The sequence below is a fragment of the Megascapheus bottae genome, chromosome 10 (genome assembly GCF_031878675.1).
Source record: "Megascapheus bottae isolate mThoBot1 chromosome 10, mThoBot2.hap1, whole genome shotgun sequence".
NCBI lineage: Eukaryota > Metazoa > Chordata > Mammalia > Rodentia > Geomyidae > Megascapheus > Megascapheus bottae.
Window position 1 is genome coordinate 37,811,882 of NC_143518.1, and position 20,713 is coordinate 37,832,594.

At 45.4% G+C, this 20,713-nt stretch overlaps 2 protein-coding genes across 5 annotated transcripts; one reads left to right on the top strand and one right to left on the bottom strand.

The window, feature by feature from the left end:
• Positions 1 to 8,696: 8,696 nt before the first annotated feature.
• On the top strand, positions 8,697 to 11,646 carry Glmp (glycosylated lysosomal membrane protein). Of its 2 annotated transcripts, none has more exons than XM_090340749.1 (6): positions 8,697 to 8,842; positions 9,316 to 9,594; positions 9,975 to 10,175; positions 10,449 to 10,667; positions 11,106 to 11,362; positions 11,464 to 11,646. In XM_090340749.1, exons 1-6 carry the CDS (start codon positions 8,723 to 8,725, stop codon positions 11,627 to 11,629), a joined length of 1,242 nt encoding a protein of 413 aa, XP_090196875.1. In that variant the 5' UTR covers positions 8,697 to 8,722; the 3' UTR covers positions 11,630 to 11,646. The 2 variants fall into 2 exon arrangements, with proteins under 2 accessions (XP_090196875.1, XP_090196876.1); XM_090340750.1 differs by having other exon boundaries at positions 9,337 to 9,594.
• A 598-nt stretch (positions 11,647 to 12,244) lies between these two features.
• Positions 12,245 to 20,659, bottom strand: Tmem79 (transmembrane protein 79). 3 transcript variants are annotated; one of them, XM_090340751.1, is made up of 5 exons: positions 20,474 to 20,659; positions 19,857 to 19,877; positions 17,037 to 17,842; positions 16,581 to 16,794; positions 12,245 to 13,250 (listed from the first exon to the last, which is right to left on the bottom strand). In XM_090340751.1, the coding sequence occupies exons 3-5, from the start codon at positions 17,794 to 17,796 to the stop codon at positions 13,037 to 13,039; spliced, it is 1,188 nt and encodes a 395-aa protein (XP_090196877.1). In that variant the 5' UTR covers positions 17,797 to 17,842; positions 19,857 to 19,877; positions 20,474 to 20,659; the 3' UTR covers positions 12,245 to 13,036. The 3 variants fall into 3 exon arrangements, with proteins under 3 accessions (XP_090196877.1, XP_090196879.1, XP_090196878.1); XM_090340753.1 differs by lacking the exons at positions 19,857 to 19,877; positions 20,474 to 20,659 and adding an exon at positions 18,608 to 19,766; XM_090340752.1 differs by lacking the exons at positions 19,857 to 19,877; positions 20,474 to 20,659 and adding an exon at positions 18,601 to 19,766.
• Between the last annotated feature and the right edge of the window lie 54 nt (positions 20,660 to 20,713).

The following is a 20,713-nucleotide window of genomic DNA, read 5'->3' on the forward strand; positions in this document are numbered from 1 at the left end:
AATACATGTTCTAAACACTGCATATTTGACATCCTGCCAGTGACTTTAAAATAGGTAGTATTATACTGCATTTTATAAAGGAATATCTAAAATATAAGTAACCATACCTGGGCACCAGTGGCTCACTCCTGTGATCCTAACTTCTCAGGAGGCTGAGATCTAAGTTGAAAGCCAACCCGGGGCACAAAGGCCCCCGGAGACTCTTATCTCTAATCACCAGAAAACTGGAAGTGGCACTTTGGCTCAAAGTAGTAGAGCACTGGCCTTGAGCTGAAGAAGAGCTCAGGAACAGTGCCTATGCCCAAAATTCAAGCCCCACAACTGACAAAAACAAAAACAAAACAACAAAATAGTCTTAAAACTGCACAGTGCAGACAGACTTAGAACTTGCATATAACCAATCTTAACTAAAAGTTATGCTGGCTGTCCAGACTGAGCTATATCATAGAGTAGAAAAGAACCTTGTGAATACCCTTTCTGCTCTGTTAATAGCCAGCCTGGAGCTTCCTGGTTTCCAGGGGGGGGGGGCAGGGGGGAGAGAAAAATTGTGTCATGGGGCTTGAACTCAACCTGGGCCTTGTCCCTGAGCTCTTCAGCTCAAGGCTATCACCCTACCCCTAGAGCCACACCCCCACTTCCTGTTTTCTAGGCGTTAATTGAAGATAAAAGTCCCAGGTTCTTTTGTGTCCGGGCTGGCTTTGAACCTTGATACTCAGATCTCAGCCTCCTGAGTAGCTAAGATTATAGGCGAGAGCCACGCTCGGTGTGTTTTCCTCATTCTTAAGACCTTAGCTGTAATCCTTATCTCCAATTAACCTCTAGAAAAGGAAGTGGGGCTTGGCTCAAGGGTAAGATAGTAGCCTTGAGCTGAAGAGCTCAGGGACGGGCCCAGACCCACACACACACACAAAAAAACAGGATGGGCACTAAAAAAATTCAGAGAGACTCTTACCTTCAATTAATCACCAGAAAACCAGAAGAGGCACTGTAACTCAAGGGTAAAGTAGTAGCCTTGAGCTACAGAGCTCAGGGACAACACTCAGGCCCAGAATTCAAGTCCCATGATGGACCAAAAAAAAAATAAAAACAAGACCTCAACTGAAAGCTGGGTACCAGTAGCTTAAGCCTATAATTTTAGTATTAGGTTCAAAACCAGCAAAGTGAGAAATTGCTTCAGACTTCTATCCAATTATCCACCAAAAAGCCAAAGTGGAGCTGTGGCTCAAATGAGTCTTAAGTGTTAAGAGACTGGCACTCAGACCCTGAGCTTCAGTACAAGTGTATGCACATACACACATCTAGGTACCAGTATTCCTAGCTACTTAGAAAAGCACAGATCTGAGGATTGTAGTTAAAAGCCAGACTGGGCATCTCTTACCTCTAGTTAACCACTGAAAAACCAAAAGTGGAGCTGTGGCTCCAATAATAGAGCACTAGCCCTAAGAACAAAAGGGTTAGGCACAGTAACCAGGCTCTGAGTTCAAGTCCCAGGCCTGGCACCAAACAAAAACAAAGAAGCCATACCATAACTTGTATTCTTTATCAGACTTTGAAATAAACCTGCCTCTTTCAAATCAGTTGACAAATATGACCTTGGAAAGTTTCTACTCATGAGGGCTTGGGGTACACTTCATTATAGGGTACTTCTGAAGCAGCTGGAACTGACTCCCAACCCCCACATATAATATTCAAAACAACAGATCTTTAGAAGTTAGAGACGCTTCATAGATTTCCTGCGTTGTCTAGTTCTATCTCACCTCTAATAAGTAGGCATTGATGCTGTACTATCAGTAGTTATTGATGAAGCTTTATTTATTTTTGGCCTTCCTGGGGCTTGGACTCTGGGTCTGGGCATTGTCCCAGAGTTTTTCAGCTCAAGGCTACTATCCTACCCCTGGAGCTGTATTGTATCTCTTGTTAAACGCATCCTCTTATGTTGTCCTAACTTGAAAAATCCATTTGGTTGCTGTTCGCATGGATGTCTTATTCCTTCCGTGGGCATTTCTGGATCCCAAGGAAATACCTCAGCTGGGTGTCACGGCTTTCCCCTCTTCTAGTGGTTAAATGTAGATAAAGAGTCTCATGGACTTTTTAGTGCCAAGGCTGGCTTTGAAACACTATCCTCAGACATCAGCCTCCTGAGTAGCTAGGATTATAGGCATGAGCCACTGCGCCCAGCAATAAAGCTTTATTTTGTTTTACTATAGTGTTTCCTACTTTTAAATCTGTAGATCCTGCTACAAATGCCAGTGGCTTATACCTATAATGCTAGTTATTTAGAGATTTGAGTACTGGTGAGGCAGGCAAATTCAGCTCATCTCTAGTTAGCAAAAAGACAAGTGAAAGAATGTCTCAAGTGGTAGGGTACCAGCTTTGAATGAAAAAGCCAAGCAAAGCTGGGTACAGGTGGCTCATGCCTGTAATCCTAGCTACTTAGGAGACTGAGATCTAAGAATCACAGTTTCAAGCCAGCCAGGGAAGGAACGTGTATTAACTGCCTAAAAATGAAGTGGCACTATGGCTCAAATTAGAGCACTAGTCTTGAGCAGAAGACTTGAGCAGCCCTTGATGTCCTGCTCCAGTACCGATAAACACACACACAAACTTATGTAAATATTTCTTGCATGTTATATGAGTGAATTCCAGTCTAATTTTGAAGACCACTCCAAAATTTAACAGGCCCTGCATGAATATCTAAATTGATTCATTCTGGATACAATTTTACAATTTCCTTCACATTGCAGTTCCTGCTCTTAGGTTCAGTGGAGTCCTATCCATCCTCCTATAAAGCAGTGAGGTTTTGTTTTGGTTTTTTTATGCAATTGTATTATTATTATAAAGGTTATAGGAGTAGGAATGTGGTTTAGTGGTAGAATGCTTGCCTAGCATGCATGAAGCCCTGGATTTGATTCCTCAGTACCACATAAACCAAAAAAGCTGTAAATGACACAGTGCTTCAAGTGGTAGAGTACTAGCCTTGAGTAAAAGAAGCTCAGGGACAGTGCCCAGGCCCTGAGTTCAAAGCCCCAGGATGGGCAAATAAATGAATACATGTGTTCTATCGTGTTTCTTTGAGTGTAATGAGGGATTTGAATTCCTCACTACTACTAAAAATCGTACTAAAAGTTCAGCTAAGATTTAGGCTTTTTTTTAATTGGTTGTGTAGCTTGCACTTGACCTAAGTTCTGTGCCTGAGCCTCTTAGTGCTCAAAGATAGCAATCTAAGCTGGGTGGGTGGCCCATGCCTGTAATCCTAGCTACTCTGGAGGCTGAGATCTGAGGATCAAGTTTTAGAAACAGCCCAGGCCCAAAAGGATCTGAGATTAATATCTCCAATTAACCTCTAAGAAAAATTAACTTCTGGAAGTGGGGCTTGGCTCCAGGGTAGGGCAGGGCAGTAACCTTGAGGTGAAGAGCTCAGGGACAGGCCCAGGCCCAGGGGTAGGGTGGTAGCTTTGAGCAGGTGAGCTCAGGGACAGGGACAGTGCCCAGGCTGAGTTCAAAGCCACAAGATTCCACCCCCCCCCCAAAAAAAAATAGGAATAAGAGGTACATTCCTGGGGCCAAGAGTTTGGCCTAGTGGTAGAGTGCTTGCCTAGCATGCACGAAGACCTGGGTTCGATTCCTTGGTACCACATACTTAGAAAAAGCCAGAAGTGGTACTGAGGCTCAAGTGGTAGAGTTCTAGCCTTGAGAAAAATCCAGGGGCAGTCCTCAGGCCCTGAGCTTAAGCCCAGAACTGGCAAAAAAAGAAAAAAAAAATAAAAATAAAAAAATAGAAAAAATACAAAAAGAAAAAGAGACCAAAAAAAAATAAGATAAAAATTTTAAAAAAAGCAAAAAAAAAAAAAAAAAGCAGTACATTCCTTAAAATAATGAAAGCTATATATGACAAACCTACAGCCAGTATTATACTAAATGGTGAAAGACTGGACCATTTACCTTAAAATCAGGAACTAGACAGGGTTGCCCACTCTCTCCACTTCTCTTCAATATAATGCTGTTACCCTTAGCCAGAGCAATAAGGCAAGAAAAGGACATCAAAGCAATCCACATAGGGAAAGAAGAAAACTATCCATATTCGCAGATGACATGATCCTCTACTTAAGTGACTCAATAAGCTCCATTCCCAAACTAGAATTAATAAACCACTTCAGCAAAGTGGCAGGATACAAAATTAACCTTCAGAAGTCAGTAGCCTTCTTGTACACCAACAATACACAAACAGAAGGCCAAATCAAGAAAATGATTCCATTCACAATAGCCCCCAAAAGAATAAAATACTTAGGAATTAACTAAAGACATAAAGGAATTATTTAATGAAAACTATAAAAGCCTAGCAAAAGAAATTAAAGAGGGGCCGGGAGTTTGGCCTAGTGGTTAAAGTGCTTGCCTAGCATGCATGAAGACCAGGGTTCGATTCCTCGGTACCACATATATAGAAAAAAAGCCAGAAGTGGTGCTGAGGCTCAAGTGGTAGAGCTCTAGCCTTGAGAAAGTCCAAGGACAGTGCTCAGGCCCTGAGCTCAAGCCCAGGACTGGCAAAAAAAAAAGAAAAAAGAAATTAAAGAGGACACTAGGAAATGGAAAGACATCCCATGCTCATGGATAGGGAGAACCAACATAATGAAAATGGCTATACTGCCCAAATTGATATACAAATTCAATGCAATCCCCATCAAAATCCCAAAGACATTCTTTACTGAAATAGAAGATATAATCCAAAGGTTCATGTGGAACAAGAAAAGACCTAGAATGGCCAAAACAATTCTAGGCAAAAAGAGCAATGCTGGTGGTATTACAATACCAGACTTCAAATTCTACTATAGAACCATAATAAAAACAGCATGGTATTGGTACAAAAATAGACCAGAAGATCAATGGAACAGAATAGAAGATCCAGAAATAGAACCACATACCTATAGTCAACTTGTATTTGATAAAGGAGCCAAAGATATACAGTGGAATAAACACAGTCTATTCAATTGTTGGTGCTGGCAAAACTGGACAGCCACATACAGAAAACTAAAAATTGACCCTAGCCTTTTGCCATGCACAAACATTAACTCAAAGTGGATCAAAGACCTCAATGTCAGACTGGAAATCTTGAAACTGCTACATGATAGAATAGGAGAAACACTGGAACTCATAGGCACAGGCAAAAGATTCCTGAACAGAATCCCAGGGTCACAACAGATTGGGGAGAGACTCGATAAATGGGACTACCTAAAAATAAAAAGTTTCTGCACAAATAGAAGTATAGCCACAAAAGTAGACACAGCCAACCAACTGGGAAAAGATATTTACCAATAATACACCAGACAAATGCTTAATATCCAGTATCTACAGGGAACTCAAGAAACTAATCCCCACAAACCCACCAAACCATTCACTAAATGGGCAAGGGAACTAAAGAGAGACTTATCAAAAGAAGATATTAAAATGGCAGAAAAGCATATGAGAAAATGTTTATCATTCATGGTCATAAAGGAAATGCACCTAAAAAACAACCCTAAGATACACCTTACCCCAACAAGAATGGCCAAGATTTTGAACTTAGACAATGACAGATGCCGGCGGGGTTGTGGAGGAAAAGGAACCCTACTGCACTGCTGGTGGGACTGTAAACTAGTTCAGCCACTCTGGAAAGCAGTGTGGAGGTTTCTTAAAGAACTGAAAATTGACCTTCCCTATGATCCCCCCATACCACTTCTGGGCATCTATCCTGAACATCATAACCCAGGATATGATAAGGACACCTGCTCAGCTGTTTATCTCTGCACTATTCACAATAGCTGGGCAATGGAAACAATCCAGATGCCCCACTACAGATGAATGGATACAGAAAATGTGGTATATATATATATATATATATACAAAGGAATTCTTCATAGCCAACAGACAAGATAAAATAATGGCATTTGCAGGGAAGTGGATGAATCTAGAGCAAATCATGTTGAGTGAGACAAGTCAAGACCAAAGGAACAAAAGGCGCATGGTATCCTTAATATGTGGCTATTAGAGCCAAACAGAACAAGAGCGATGACTCAAAAGTTGCATACCCAATGCTATGGACATGGTACTGGAAATATAAACACAACTACATAGACATAAAAACCTATGACTCTATAGACATAATATTTTATTACATAGATGATTATGTATCTATACAAACCCTCAGCCTAATTTTGATTATGTTCTAAAATCTAAGTGCCAGTGATTGTATATAGAGATTCCCTTCTTGAATACTTGTTTGTTAAACACGTCATTTGAAATATGATGTAAAAATCAATGTTAATAAATTCTTTAATTAAAAAAAGAGCAATCTACCATTTAAGCCATAGCACCCCTTCCACGTTTTGAGTGGGGAATTGGAGATAAGTCTCCTGGGGACTTTTCTGCCCAGGGACTTTGAACCACTATTCCCATATCTCAGCCTCCTGAGTAGCCGGATTACAAGTATGAGGCACTGACACTGTCTTATGCTCAAGTCTTTTTTTTTTTTTTTTTTGCCAGTCCTGGGCTTAAGCTCAGGGCCTGAGGACTGCCCCTGGATTTTTCTCAAGGCTAGAACTCTACCACTTGAGCCTCAGCACCACTTCTGGCTTTTTCTAAGTATGTGGTACCAAGGAATCAAACCCAGGTCTTCGTGCATGCTAGGCAAGCACTCTATCACTAGGCCAAACTCCCGGCCCCTTATGCTTAAGTCTTTGAAATCAGAGTTTTAGTTTAGTCAGCTTGGTCTGGCTGAGAGACTTAGCAAGCAGCTGGAACTAGAGGTGTGGCTCAAGTAGTGAATCATCAGCTAAGGAAGCATGAGGTCCTGAGATTAAACTCCATAGTGGCAGGGAAAAAAGTACATGGAGAGGGCAATGTTTACCCGTTTTTGTGAAATGCCCATCATTTCAGCCCTAGAGAAGCCAAAGGAGGAGGATTTTAAACTTGAGGCCAGCCTACATTCTATAAGGATCACTATCTCAAAAAAGCAACAAAAAGGCTTGGTTGGTGCTGGTGACTCAACACCTGCAGTCCTACCTACAGGAGATTTAAGATTTGAAGATTGAAATTTGAAACCAGCCTGGGCAGAAGAATCTCCAATAAACTACTCAGAAAAAGCTGAAGTGGCATTCTGGTTCAAGTGATAGAACACTAATCTTGAGCAAATGAAGCTCTCAGACAGTGCCTAAACCCCAGGACCAGCAACAACACACACATACATGCAAAGAAAAACAAAACTTTTAGCTGGGTATTGGTAGTTCATGCATGTCACCCAAGCTACTCGAAGGCTAAGATTTAAATGGGTACCAAGACATGTGAAAGGGTATCAATGTACATGAATTAATGCACCTTCTATCTGGCAAATATCATGTAACCCTTTTACTAATTACAATAAAAAAAAGAAAAAAAAGGCTAAGATTTGAAGATCATGGTTTGAAACCATCCAGGCATAAAAGTTCATGAGCCTCATATCCAATTAATCACCAAAAGGCCTTGAATAAAAAAGCTAATGGAGCCAGGTGAGGTAGCTCAAGTCTGTAATCCTAGCTACTCAGGAGATCCTCTGAGGATCGCAGTTCAAAGCCAGCCAGTGGTACCGAGGAATCGAACCCGGGTCTTCATGCACACTAGGCAAGCACTTTAACCACTAGGCCATACTCCCGGCCCTCCCTGAGACTTTTATCTACAATTAATCACTAGAAAAAAGGGAAGTGGCAGTGGTGCTGTGGGCTGTGGCTCAAGGGGTAGGGCAGTAGCTTTGAGCTGAAGAGATAAGAGACAGTGCCCAGGCCCAGAGTTCAAGCCCAACTACGGAGGGGGGAAGGGAGAGAGGAAGCAGGACTTTTTTTTATTTAATTGGTGCCAGTGATTCACACCTATAATCCTAACTATTTCTAGCTGAAATATTCAGGAGGCTGAGATCTGATCATCATGGTTTGATCTTGAACTAACTAGTTTTTTTTTGTTGTTTGTTTGTTTTTTTTAAAGCTGGAGGGCTGGGAGGGTGGCCTAGGGGTAAAGTGCTTGCCTAACACTCATAAAGCCCAGAGTTCGGTTCCTTGGTACCACACAGAAAAAGCCAGTAGTGGTTCTCATGGCTAGCCATGAGAAAGTCCAAGGACAGTGCCCAGACGCTGAGTTCAAGCCCCAGGACTGGTCAAATTAAAAAAGAAAAAAAGAAAGAAAAGCTAGGGGCTGAGACAGTGGCTTGCTTAGCATACATGAAGTCTGAGTTCCATTCCTAAGTACCACATGCATTTGGATTTTAAATTCAGCCGTCAGCGAGGCACTGTTGGCTCATGCCTGTAATCCTAGCTACTCCAGTGGCTGAGAACTGAGGCTCACACTTCAAAGCCAGCCTGGGCAGGAAAATCTGTGAGACTTATCTACAATTAACCACCAAGAAACCAGAAGTGGATCCATGGCTAAAGTGGTAGAGGGCTAGCTTGGAGAATTAAAAAAAAAAAGACTCATACAGTTTCTAGGTGTTCTAGGTGCTGAGTTCAAGCTCCAGGGCCAGCATACACTATGGGTAAGAGAGGAGGGAGAGTATCTCTCTACATCTAGCCTTTCTTTGCCTATGACTCTTGGGGAACCCATGCTGAAATGCTGGGTTGAGGGAGGCTGTCTCTTTAAGAACTGGTGTGGTGGCCCCACCCTCTAAAGGGATCAGCTGAACCAGAATCACGTGACTGGCGTCTCTTCCGGCTGCTAAACTTGCTGTATGTGTGGCTGTGGGGAGCCCCACTTGGGCCGGGGGCATTATGCCCCCACCCCCACGCTCCTTCTAACTCTGCTTCTGTCTTCTGTCTCGTTTGGCCTGCTAGGGGAGGAGACTCGCCAGGTGAGGACTCGGAGCGATAGAGGTTCCAGGAAATGCTCCCCTTCCAGGGTGGCTAGAATCCAGGACAACTGAGGGAGGGAGGGTGGCTGCAGAGAAATGGTCTACCAGTTTAGAGGGAGTTTAGGAGACAGCCGTGCCTGACAGCCCACGATTGTAGAGAGAAGCAAATATGAGAGCTTCTTACATTTTAGTGAAGTCTGGACCCTGGAAGATCCAAGTTCAGCTCCATATAAGTGTTAGGATTTTTATTTTTTTCCTCTTCAACCCTGTGCTCTGACCTTGGCAACAGGATCAGAGAATAGTTCTAGATTCCAGCCTCCCGCCCCCCCACCTACCAAAAAAAAATCCTTTTCTCTCCCTCTCCTCAGCCTTACTTCAGGGTCCCTAAGATCTCATACCTTCCCTGGCATTGCCCAAACCTCTTCCCCAACCCTCAAGCTTCTTTTCGTCTCTCCCCAATCCTGTTGCCTCAGCCCCACTGTTCCATGTTCCAGGTATCTCTGGAGGTTATCCCTGGCTGGCCAGACCTCCCCCAGAACCTGCTTCATATCCGGGCGGTGGGCACCAATTCTACCCTGCACTATGTGTGGAGTAGCCTGGGTCCTCCAGCAGCGGTGTTGGTGGCCACCAACACTCCTCATAGTGTCCTGAGTGTCAACTGGACCTGCCTGCTGTCCCCTAATCCTGATGGGGGTCTGATGGTGCTTCCAAAGGACAGCATTCAGTTTTCTTCTGCTGTTGTCTTCACCAGGGTGAGGAGGTTGGGAGAGATCAATAAGCACTTAGTGGATGGTGTGGGGCGCAGTGATTCATGCCTGTAATTCTAGCCTGGGACTAGTGGTGCTGTGGCTCCAGGGGTAGGGCAGTAGCCTTGAGCTGAAGAGCTCAGGGACAGTGCCTAGGCCCAGAGTTCAAGTCCCAGGACCAACCAAAACAACAACAACAAAAAAAAACCAACAAAATGCAGTGGAGGGAATGAGGCGTGTGTGTGTGTGTGTGTGTGTGTGTGTGTGTGTGTGTGTGTGTGTAAAAGAAAGTATATGCAAAAGAGAAATTGCCTCATGAGGTGTGAGTGACAGGAGTAATTCAGGAGAAACTAAAACAAATCCATTTTCACCCAACCCATCACCAGTTGCTTGAGTTTGACAGCACCAACATGTCCGAGGCAGCAGCCCAGCTCCCAGGAAAACCATATCCTCCATACCCTCTGGCCGAGTTCTCCTGGAACAATATCAATGATTCACTAGATCCTGCCACCCTGAGTGCCACATTTCAAGGCCACCCTACGCACGACCCAACCAGGGCTTTTGCCAATGGCAGCTTAACTTTCAAGGTAGGAATGAGGGAACTCAAGTTGATTTATGGGCTGGGAGTTTGGTAGAGTGCTTGCCTAGCATGCACGAAGACCCAGGTTCGATTCCTTAGTAACACATACATAGGGAAAAAAAAAGTGCTATGGCTCAAGTGGTTCTAGACTTGAGAAAAAACAAAAAAAAAACAAGGACTGCTCAAGGCCAGGACTAAAGTTGGTTTATGAAGTGGGAGTTAATTATAGGAATAGCCTTCAACCATAGGTAGTGTTTTCTTCTTCACCTTTTCTTCCTAGGTCCAGGCCTTTTCCAGATCTGGTCGACCTGCCCAACCCCCTCGCCTTCTGCACACTGCAGAAACCTGCCAGCTGGAAGTGGCCCTGGCTGGTGCCTCTCCCCGAGGAAACCAGTCAGTGTTTGGGCTGGAGATAGCCACTTTGGGGCACGGCTCTGACTGCCCCTCATTGCAGGAGCAGCACTCTATTGATGATGAATACACACCTGCTGTCTTCCAGGTCAGACTTCTCATGGAGCAGATGGGAATGTAGGTGGGAGCATATCTGGGCCTCAGAAAATTATTCAACTAAGCAACACAGCTCTGTCTCCTTTAAGTTTGGGCACTGTGTAACAAGGCCAACCATTCCCATCCACACCCCTACCTCCTCTACACTTAATAGAAAAAGATATAAGGCAGTGCAGTATGACTCGTGCTTTACTGTTTGGGATCTCCAGTGAGCCCTAAGGTACACAGAGGGGGCTGAGTGTGCCCCAGCTTCTATACACAGAAGAGATTAAGCCCTGGTACAAGTTGTCAGACAGTTCTAAAACCATACTCATAACCTATATACTGCCCATACTGCTAGTCATAGATGGAGTCTGGGAGAGGTAGGGGAAAAGAAAGGTTGGGCACAGGTTGACATCTCTCACCCTGCCTCATTTTCCTTTCTCCCTAGTTGGACCAGTTGCTGTGGGGCTCCCTCCCATCTGGCTTCATGCAGTGGAGACCAGTGGCTTTCTCCCAGAAGCAAGGAAGTCGAGAATCAACTCTACCCTGTCAGGCTTCCCCTCTTCATCCCACCGTGGAGTACTCTCTCCCAAAGTCACCCATTGTCCAAGCCTTCTTTGGATCTCAGAATAGCTTTTGTGCCTTCAATCTAACATTTGGGACTTCCAGAAGCCCTGGTTACTGGGACCAAAACTACCTCAGCTGGTAAGAGCCAGGGCTCATAGGGGCCAAAATGAAGAGGGCTGGGCCTTCCAGCCTTCCCTCCTAAGCCTGTTTACATCTTTTTCTCAACCTTCTTGCTCTAGGTCGATGCTTCTGGGTGTGGGACCCCCTCCGCTGGATACTTTGTCTCCCCTAGTCATGGGAATCATGGCAGTGGCCCTGGGTATACCAGGGCTCGTGTTGCTGGGAGGAGGCCTGATTCTACTGCTACGCCATAAACAGTATTCAGAGTACCAATCTATAAACTGAGATATACCATCGTGGAAGGAAGGACATTGTTTCACTTGCCTTGCTGTTCATCAATCTACTGGAGGTTGGAAGTCCACACTATTCCATCTCACTATTCCCTCTCCCATCATGCTTTTCTGCAGAACTTCAAAAGCCAGCCTCAACTACCTGGGTGCCCCCAGGTGGGCGCTTTCTTCATACTGAGAAGCCAGGGCCACAGGTATTGCTAAGACATGGTTTTGTTGGTATGGCCTCCCTGTGTCATTTTCCCACCCATCATATCCCTTGAAAGAGCTTTGAAAGCTTCAACGAGTGATTGGGTTGGCAGCCCTAGAAGATGAAATAGACTTTTTTTTCCCCTACAAGATTTCAGTTTCCTTAACATATGAATGCTACTGGCTACTGGATTGGATTGGGACTGGTTCTAGGGAATGGGAAGGCTGAGAGGGGCTTGGAAGACAAATCTATTTGAGGTCCATGACCTTGCCAGGCTAGTCTCTCTCCCCATCGAACCAAATCTCCCTGCGGCTTTCTGCCATGAGGAACTGGGAGATTACTGGGGTAGTCTGAGTCATGCAGGGAAGAACATGAGACTAGGGTATGAGTAAACAGAAAGAAAAAACCAACAAAGGCTATGGTAGTAATTTATTGTTTTACACCCACGCACACATTCACACTCATACTGGGTTAACATCACCTACTACACCTTTCCAACCCCTCTCTGGACAGATATGCACAAAACCTTCTTAGGAGCCAGATCTCCCTGTCTGCTCTTCTCCCGTGGGAAGTTTGGGTTCTGAGAAGATGGTGTCAGAGCCCTACCTAAGTTGGAAGGGAGGAGCCATCATCTCTGGCTGGGGCAGCAGCGTTAATAGTCTTGACTGATGCTAAAGACCCTTGAGGCCTGTGATAGTCTTGACCCTAGCTAGGAACGTTCTCACCAAGCATGAAATTCCTTAAGTGATCCAATGCCATTCTTTGTTCTTGGCTTGGGTAGACTTTCCAGTTACCTTGAGTGTTGATTTGAGACCTTCTAGGTTTAGCTGTGGTTCTGTCCCCTCCTCACTGGAAGCTGAGGAGTAGGGCAGATTCCAGCATTGGTGAGCCCTAGTAGCAGTGGTGGGAGGCTGCTCAGGAAGGAACTATTCTTTTCCTACTGTCTTGGTTCTTGTCCTCAAGCATCTTTAAGGGATATGGCTGTCCACCTCTTTCCCTGAGAGGCAGGGAGGGAGGAATTCCTCTCTAGGACTATCCTAGGCTCCAAAAGTAAAGGCCAGCTATGGATAGTGAAGAACAAGGGTCAGTCCAGGTTCTGTTCTATGGAACAGAATCCCTATGGGGAACAACAGAGTTCTCTCTACTGAGGTTCCAGGGACGGGGCAAAGCCCAGGTCTACAGGTGGTTCCCACTGTGCTGCCATCCAGTGGATCAGCCCCAGAACCGGGGCCTATAGTCAGGGGCATATCGGGCATGGTCAGGGTAGTCCAGGCGACTCTCAGAAGCAGTGAGCATGCGCTCAGGCTCCACCACGAACATGTAGTAGAAGTTCCATACCAGCATGGCCAGCAGGGGTAGGAATGTCAAGCCGTAGCCAAAGCCTCGGAAGGAGCGTCCCACAGCAAAGGTTAACCAATATATCAGCCTGCAGAGGGCATGAAAAAGTCAAGCTACTTTCCAGGGACCAAGCTAGCTGGCAAAAAACTGAAGGTGAGCCAGGCATGGTGACTCACACCATAATTCTAGCTGCTCAGGAGGCTGAGATCTGAGGACTGAGGTTCAAAGCTGCCCAGGCACTAAAGAACGTGAGACTCTTATCTCCAGTTAACCACTAGAAAATGGGAACTGGGGCTGGGGCTGAAGGGAAGAATGGTACCCTTCAGCTCACAAGCTCAGGGACAAAAACCAGGATCAACCCCTTACCCCCCACCCCCCCAAAAAAAATAAACAATCCTCAAGGTGAGGGGCCAGGAGTATGGTCTAGTGGTCTGGCATGCATGAAGCCCTGGGTTCCATTCCTCAGTACCACATATATAATGCTAGCCTTGAGAAAGCCCTAGGACTCGGGGGAAAAAAACAACAACAACAAAAAAACCCTGCAGGTGAATAAAGAGTAAAGAAGGCAATTGGGAGTTAATTGGTTGGTGGCTGGTATTTCAAAAACAACCACTATTTATAAATTTACAATGTAGCAAGAACAGGGCCAATTCCAGTAAGAGCATATTTCACTTTGCCATATTGCCATGAAGTGAGAATATTATTCCCACCTCCACTCATATTTACTCTGCAAACTTCAATAAAAAAAAAAAAAGCCAGGCGGTGGCTCACACCTGTAATCCTAGCTACTCAGGAGGCTGAGATCTGAGGATCAAGGTTCAAATCCAGCCCAGGGCACTAAAGACCAAGAGTCATCTCTAACCACTAGAAAGTGGTGCTGTGGCTCCAGGGATAGGGCAGTAGCCTTGAGCTGAAGAGCTCAGGGACAGCACCCAGGCCTAGAGTTCAAGCCCCACAACCAACATAAAAAAAAGGCTAGGGGGCTGGGAGTTTGGCCTAGTGGTAGAGTTCTTTGCCTAGCATGCACGAAGACCTGAGTTCAATTCCTCGGTACCACATACATAGAAAAAAGCCAGAAATGGTGCTGAGACACAAGTGGTACAGCTCTAGCCTTGAGAAAACACAAGGACAGTGCTCAGGCACTGAGCTCAAGCCCAGGACTGGAAAAAACAAAACAAACAAACAAAAGCCAGAAGTGGAGCTATGGCTCAAGTGCTAGAGCTCCAATCTTGACTGGAAAAAGCTAAGGAATAATACACAGGCCCTAAGTTCAAGCCCAAGTACCAATACACACAATTTTTTTTTCCTGTCTGTCATGGGACTTGAGCTCAGGGCCTAGGCATTGTCTTTTGCTCATGGCTAGTGCTATATACTTTGAGCCACAGCTCTGCTTCCAGTTTTCTGGTAGCTAATTGGAAATAGACATCTTGAGATTTTCCTGCTCAGGCTGGCTTTGAACCACAATCCTCAGATCTCATTCTCCTGATAGAATTACAGGCATAAACCACCAGTGCCCTAAGCACTGTGCTTGAGCTTTCTCAAAACTAGCACTCTAGCTACTGCACCACTTCCAGCCTTTTCTGTGTAGTGGTAGCAAGGAATCGAACCCAGGGCTTTATGCATGCTAGGCAAGCACTCTACCACTAGGCCACACTCCTGGCCCCCTGAGCAACTTCAGGCTGTTGTAATTCCCTCTGTAAAATGGGATATGGAATAGATAATTACGAAGTTTCACTTTAACTTCCTATTTAGTTTTGTTTTTGTTTTGGTCAGTTTGGGGGCTTGAACTCAGGGCCTGGGCACTGTCTCTGAGCTTCTTTTGCTCAATGCTAGCACACACTTGAGCCACAATGCCACTTCAGCTTTTTCTGTTCATGTAGTTGTGAGGAATTGAACCCAGGGCTTCCTGCATGCTAGGCAAGCACTCTACCACTGAGTTATATTCCCAGCCCTCCCTGATGATTCTTACTGCTTAAGCCAACTTCTGTCAGAGCTCAGTATTCTTAGTCAGAAATGGGAGGTTCAGTTACAAGAGCAGGATCATAATGATTTTGAGAAAATCTATTGGGAGAATATGTAAGGCTGCTGAGCACAGGGGGCTCACACCTGTAACCCTAGCTGCTCAGAAGGCTGAGATCTGAGGATCCAGTTCAAAGCCAGCCTGGGCATGAAAGTCTGTGAGACGCTTATCTCCAATTATCAACTCAAAAACTGGAAGCAGGACCTGGAATTTGGCCTAGAGGTAGAGTGCTTGCCTAGCATACATGAAGACCTGGGTTTGACTCCTTGGTACCACATCATAGAAAAAAGCCGGAAGTGGTGCTGTGGCTCAAGTGGCAGAGGGCTAGCCTTGAGAAAAGCTCAAGGACAGTGCTCAGGCCCTGAGTTCAGTACTCAGGCCCTTAGTTCAAGCCCCATGACTAGCAAAAAAAAAAAAAAAAAAGACTCAGGGCCAGGGGCCAGGAGTTTGGCCTAGTGATAGAGTGCTTGCCTAGCATGCACAAAGACCCAGGTTCGAATACTCAGTACCACATACATAGAAAAATGATGGAAGTGGTGCTGGGGCTCAAGTGGTAGAGCTCTGGCCTTAAGAAAGTCCTAGGACAATGCTCAGGCCCTGAGCTCAAGCCAAGAACTGGCAAAAAAAAAAAAAAAAAAAAAGTAAGTCTGCATGATGGTTAAGAGAGATACCTGACCACTAGACTATAATCAGAAGTGACAGGAAGACTAATTTTAGATCAATAGGAAGAATATTTTTGCATTTAAAGCTATCTACAATCTTATATTGAAGACATTTAAGTAAATATATAAAAATAGACCTATACCTCAGTTCAGAAATTAAAAGGCAGCCAGGCACCGATGGCTCATGCCTGTAAGCCTAGTTACTCAGGAAGCTAAGATCTGAGGTTTAAGGCTCAAAGCCAGCCCAGATACCAAACTCTCATCTATAGTCAATCAGAAAACCAGAAGTGGTAGGGTGGTAGCCTTGAGCTGAAGAGCTCAGGGACAGACATGGCCCAGGCCCAGAGTTCAACTGACAAAAATAAATAAATAAAAATTTAAAAATTAAAATGCATCTTTTGTTCTATGAGCAGCAATTCATATGATATTCATAGAGCTCATGCTTAGTATACTTGAGGCTCCAGATTCAATCTCCAGCACCAAAATGACTTTTAAATTTTCAAGTTCTATGTTGGCATATACATCTCTGAAGTAACTTGCAAAATAGGCGCTTGATTACTTGCTACATGGTAAAGTCAGGTGCAAGAGAAAAAGAAGACATGTGTCCAGAACATACATTCAGGAAGTCTCTGACACTTGCCTTCCTGGACTCTGGACACTCAGATGCCTTGCTCCTCTAGCACCATCACCTCCATCACTTCTCCCATCCCTCCCCTTTCCTCCAGCCCCTACTCACCGGGAGATGGCAAAAAGGCCAGTGAGCAGAGGGAGCAGCTTGAGGGTATCCTGTGGCAAGTAGGTAGAAAGCACAGCCAGGTTGAAGAAGTAGAGGATGAAGAGCTGGACTGACTGGGCCACATACTGCCGGTGGATCTCTACTTCCCTCCTGGGCTCTCCAAAGGGCCGTAGAGCAGAAAAGCAGAACAGGCTCAGCCCATACACCAGGATCCCTGGGGTGGAATTGGGAGGCACATAGGATCAGAACAGGCAGGAGGAAGGAGCCATAATAGGAGGGGTTCACAGTGCAGCAGCAGTAATCCTGCAAGGAGACAGCCATACAGAGTGACAAGTATGGGAGACCCTAAGGGGTTCAGACAATGAACAGAAACTCTCCTTGCCCTGCCAGGCAGGCTGTGCCCCATTCCAGTCCATATCCCCAATACCCCTCTTTTCTCCCAGGGCCCAGACTCACCCAGCACAATGGGAAAAGTGGCAAAGACCCCACAGCGTAGCGTGTAGACCAGGCGAGAACTCATGGTGGGCAGTCGTGGAGCATCGAAAGGCAGGAAGGCATATGCTCCATACAATAGGCAGGGAAAAAGGATGAGGGCAGCCACCATGGAGGCCACAGCTCTCAGACCCTCACGGCCTCCACAGCTCCCACAGCGTCCACAAGACCGGCTAGGTGGCCTCACAACTGCCTCAGCCCACTTGCACTCTGGGGGCTCAGGGTGGGTAGCTCTGGTGGACAGGAAGTTCCGGTGCTCACCCTGGCCCACCTCACAGCGCAAAATGAGGTCTTCCTGTGGATGCCGCTCAATGCACTGTAGGTCAATAGGCACAAAGGCTCGGGCCACCTTCTCAGGCAGAAGGTTTGCATCATCTTTCTGTAACTCTTCTGGCTTATGAGGTGGTTCTGATTCAAGGGGTTCTGGTTCAATGTGCTGCCGCCAGCCAGGTGGATCTGGGAACAGGGTACTGGGTTGGGGGTCAGTCCCCCAAGGCAAAGTAGCAGCTTCACTTACTGTACTATCTAGACCATCTTCAGTCCCCTCTCTGGCCATGGGCAATCCAACTGAAGACCCCACTGTGAGGGACTCAATTCCAGGAGATTCATCCTTATCTCCATCCTCTGGCTTCTGGCCATTGGAAACCAAAACCTGAGGTGAATTCTTCTCAGGGGCCTCAGACCCCTTCACTTCCAGCAGTGCCAGAGTTTCAGGTTCTGTCATCCTGGGGCCTCAGTTCAGGGGTCTACCTTAATAAGGTCACGTCATCCTGGAAGGAGCAGAGGAAAGGTCTGTCAGAAGCCCATCTTTTGGCCCTTATTTAGGACAGTCCTTCAGAACTGGAACTCTTTAGGGTGCTGGCCTCATGAGCTTTGGGCCCTTCTGAGACCTTAGAGAGAACAAGGTGAAGAGGAAGAAGGTGTTGAAAGAGAAGGAGGAGCAGGGCAGTGAGCAGCTGAAATGGAGACACCCTTTCAACATCAAATGCCATCTAGCATGGCAAGGGTGAGTCAGGGGGCACAGGTCCTGGCAGCTGGAACCTTAGCTCCACCCATGCCTTCTACTCCCTCCACCAAAATCCCTGGGGACATGACCAGCTTAGTGCAGGAATAGAATGAAGTGGTAGAATCTCCAATTTTGTTTAGAGCTTCCTTTTCACTAGAGATTTCCCTATAGACAGAGAAGCTGTCAATCTACTTTCCCATCTCCCCTTCTCTCTATAGATCCCAGGCTGTAACTCTTCTAGTAAATGATACCAATAACTTGCCAACAAATCTGTTCCAAGGAATTGGCAGTTGCAGGGCACTGGGTCCTTTCCTCTATAATCTAGGTGCTTGGTCAGCTTTGAAATCCTCACTACCTTATCCATCTCCCAGAGCATGAGTCTATTAGTTCTGAGTTTTAGGTCTAATATGGCTGTTTCCCAAGCCTCCTCTCCTTCCTTCCCTCCCTTTATCCTACTGCTTCCCCTCTCTCACTTCAAGGTCTTTCCTACCCAAGCCATTTGGATCCATGAAACCCTCTTACTTTTCACCTGAAGAGAGGTAGTAGGTCCCAGCAGCCAGGAGAGAGCTGCCCAGGTCCCTGCTGGCTTTGTAAGTGTCTCTCTGTCTCTCGGGTCTCCCTCTCACCTTACCCAAGTCTCCAAACCTGTTTGACCAGAACAGGTGGCGCCCACATTAAAGGGGCAGGCCCTGTCCTGCTGATCTGCCGACAGAAAAAGCTTCTGAGAAGGAACTTAACCTCTAAATGAAGTTGTAGTGGGAACATAAAGATTAAGTTTGTTATTTTAAGCACCTGGATATTGAGGACTTCCAAACTCAAGAAAACAGAGGGAAACGTTTTTGTTTATACTAAAGGGTATTTGGAATTGTTTGGTGGGAAAAAGAGGAATTTGTACATTCATTCGTTCAATAAATGTTTATTGAGCATTTCTTTTTAAGTTACCTACTATTCTAGGTTACATACTATTCTACTATTCTACTCTTTCGAGTAGAGACCTTGACTATCATTTTGCTTTCTTTTGTCTTGCCTAGAATAGTTATTATCTGTTCTAGCGAGGTAACAGATAATAACTAATTACAGTAATACAATAATTTCTGTAGGGAAAATCCTCTTTAATAAAAGTGACATTTGAACCAACATTTAATGGAAAATCAGGAGTATTAGTGTTACAGGTGGAGGAACTGCAAGTGAAAGGTCAATTGGTAGTAACAATTTTTTTTGCCATTTCAGGAACAGAAAGATTATACTGTGTATACAAGCTCCCAAATGCCTTGCCTTTTGACATAGCTTTTCTTTTTAAATTAGCTTACATTAGTTATGGGGGGGGTAATTGATGGTTACTGTTACATTTTCACGTGTTTATAATGTATTTAATCTAACGCCCCTAGCAGTTTCCCTTCCTAAAACATCAAATTTTTTCTTTATACCTTCGTGTTGTTGTTGTTGCTGTTGTTGTTTTTGCCAGTCCTGGGCTTAAGCTAGGGCTTGAGCACTGTCCTTGGACTTTCTCAAGTCTAGAGCTCTACCCACTTGAGCCTCAGCACCACTTCTGGCTATTTTTCTATATATGTGGTACCGAGGAATAGAACCCAAGTCTTTGTACATAGTAGGCATATAGCTTAGTTGTAAGATTAAGAAAGCAAATGAAACCTAGTGTTTGTGGCTCTGGTCTGTAATTCTAGCGACTCAGGAGGATGAGGCAGATCTGGCAGACAAACCAGAGAGACTCTTACTTCCAACTAACCAGCAAAAAAAGTAGAATTGAAGGTGTTACTCACCTGGTAGTGTGCCAACCTTGACTGGAAAAAGTTAAGTAAGAGAAGGAGGTCTGGAGTGAGAAACATTTCCACTGAGCTACATCCTTCACCTTCCCTCACCATCCCCCCATTTTTTTTGGGGGGGGAGAGTAAGGCTGTATAATGGTTTATTCTTCAGGCCTCAGAGGTTCAAACTTGGTAGACAGGCAGTCTACACTACCTAAGCCACACTCCAACCTTCTAGAAATAATCTTTCTAATGAGGGGTTACAGGGGTAGAAATATAAGGGAGTGGCTTCAAGTCTAGAGACCTTATCTCTAAAGTCATTTTAGCTTTGAGGGCAGTGGCTAGCTTGCTCATTGGTTCCCAGACCCTTATACTATGGCTAGAAGGCAAGTAGGGGTTTGGGGGATGTGTGCTGCTCTGGTGAGGGATGGATCTACGTACTGGAAACGTTTGGGAGCAGTGCTATGCCTTCAACTTTCATCCTAGGTGATGTCTGGCCCTTTTCAAGGAAAACTTTCACACACACGTCTTTTTCTTGAATTATTGGAATAGGGTACCCAGAGTCATTCTAACAGGTAATCTGAAAGAGGCTTGACTCAAATTGGGTAGGGAGGAGAGGTGTTCAAGGATACCGAGCGTGCACTTCGGCATGGCCTACATAACCGCTGTCGGGCACAGCAAAGTCAAGATCCGGGTTGTGAGTTCCCCTGCCATCCGCGGTCCTGTCCGTTGTCCGGCGGTTCTGTCAATAAAGTTTTTCTCAAGAGTTAGGAGAAGCCGGAACGAGGCGGGACTGCCCAGAGTTACTTCTGGCAACTTCCCGGGGGAGGGAAAAACACTTTCCGCGAGATTTGGGAGGAGCCCGCCAATGG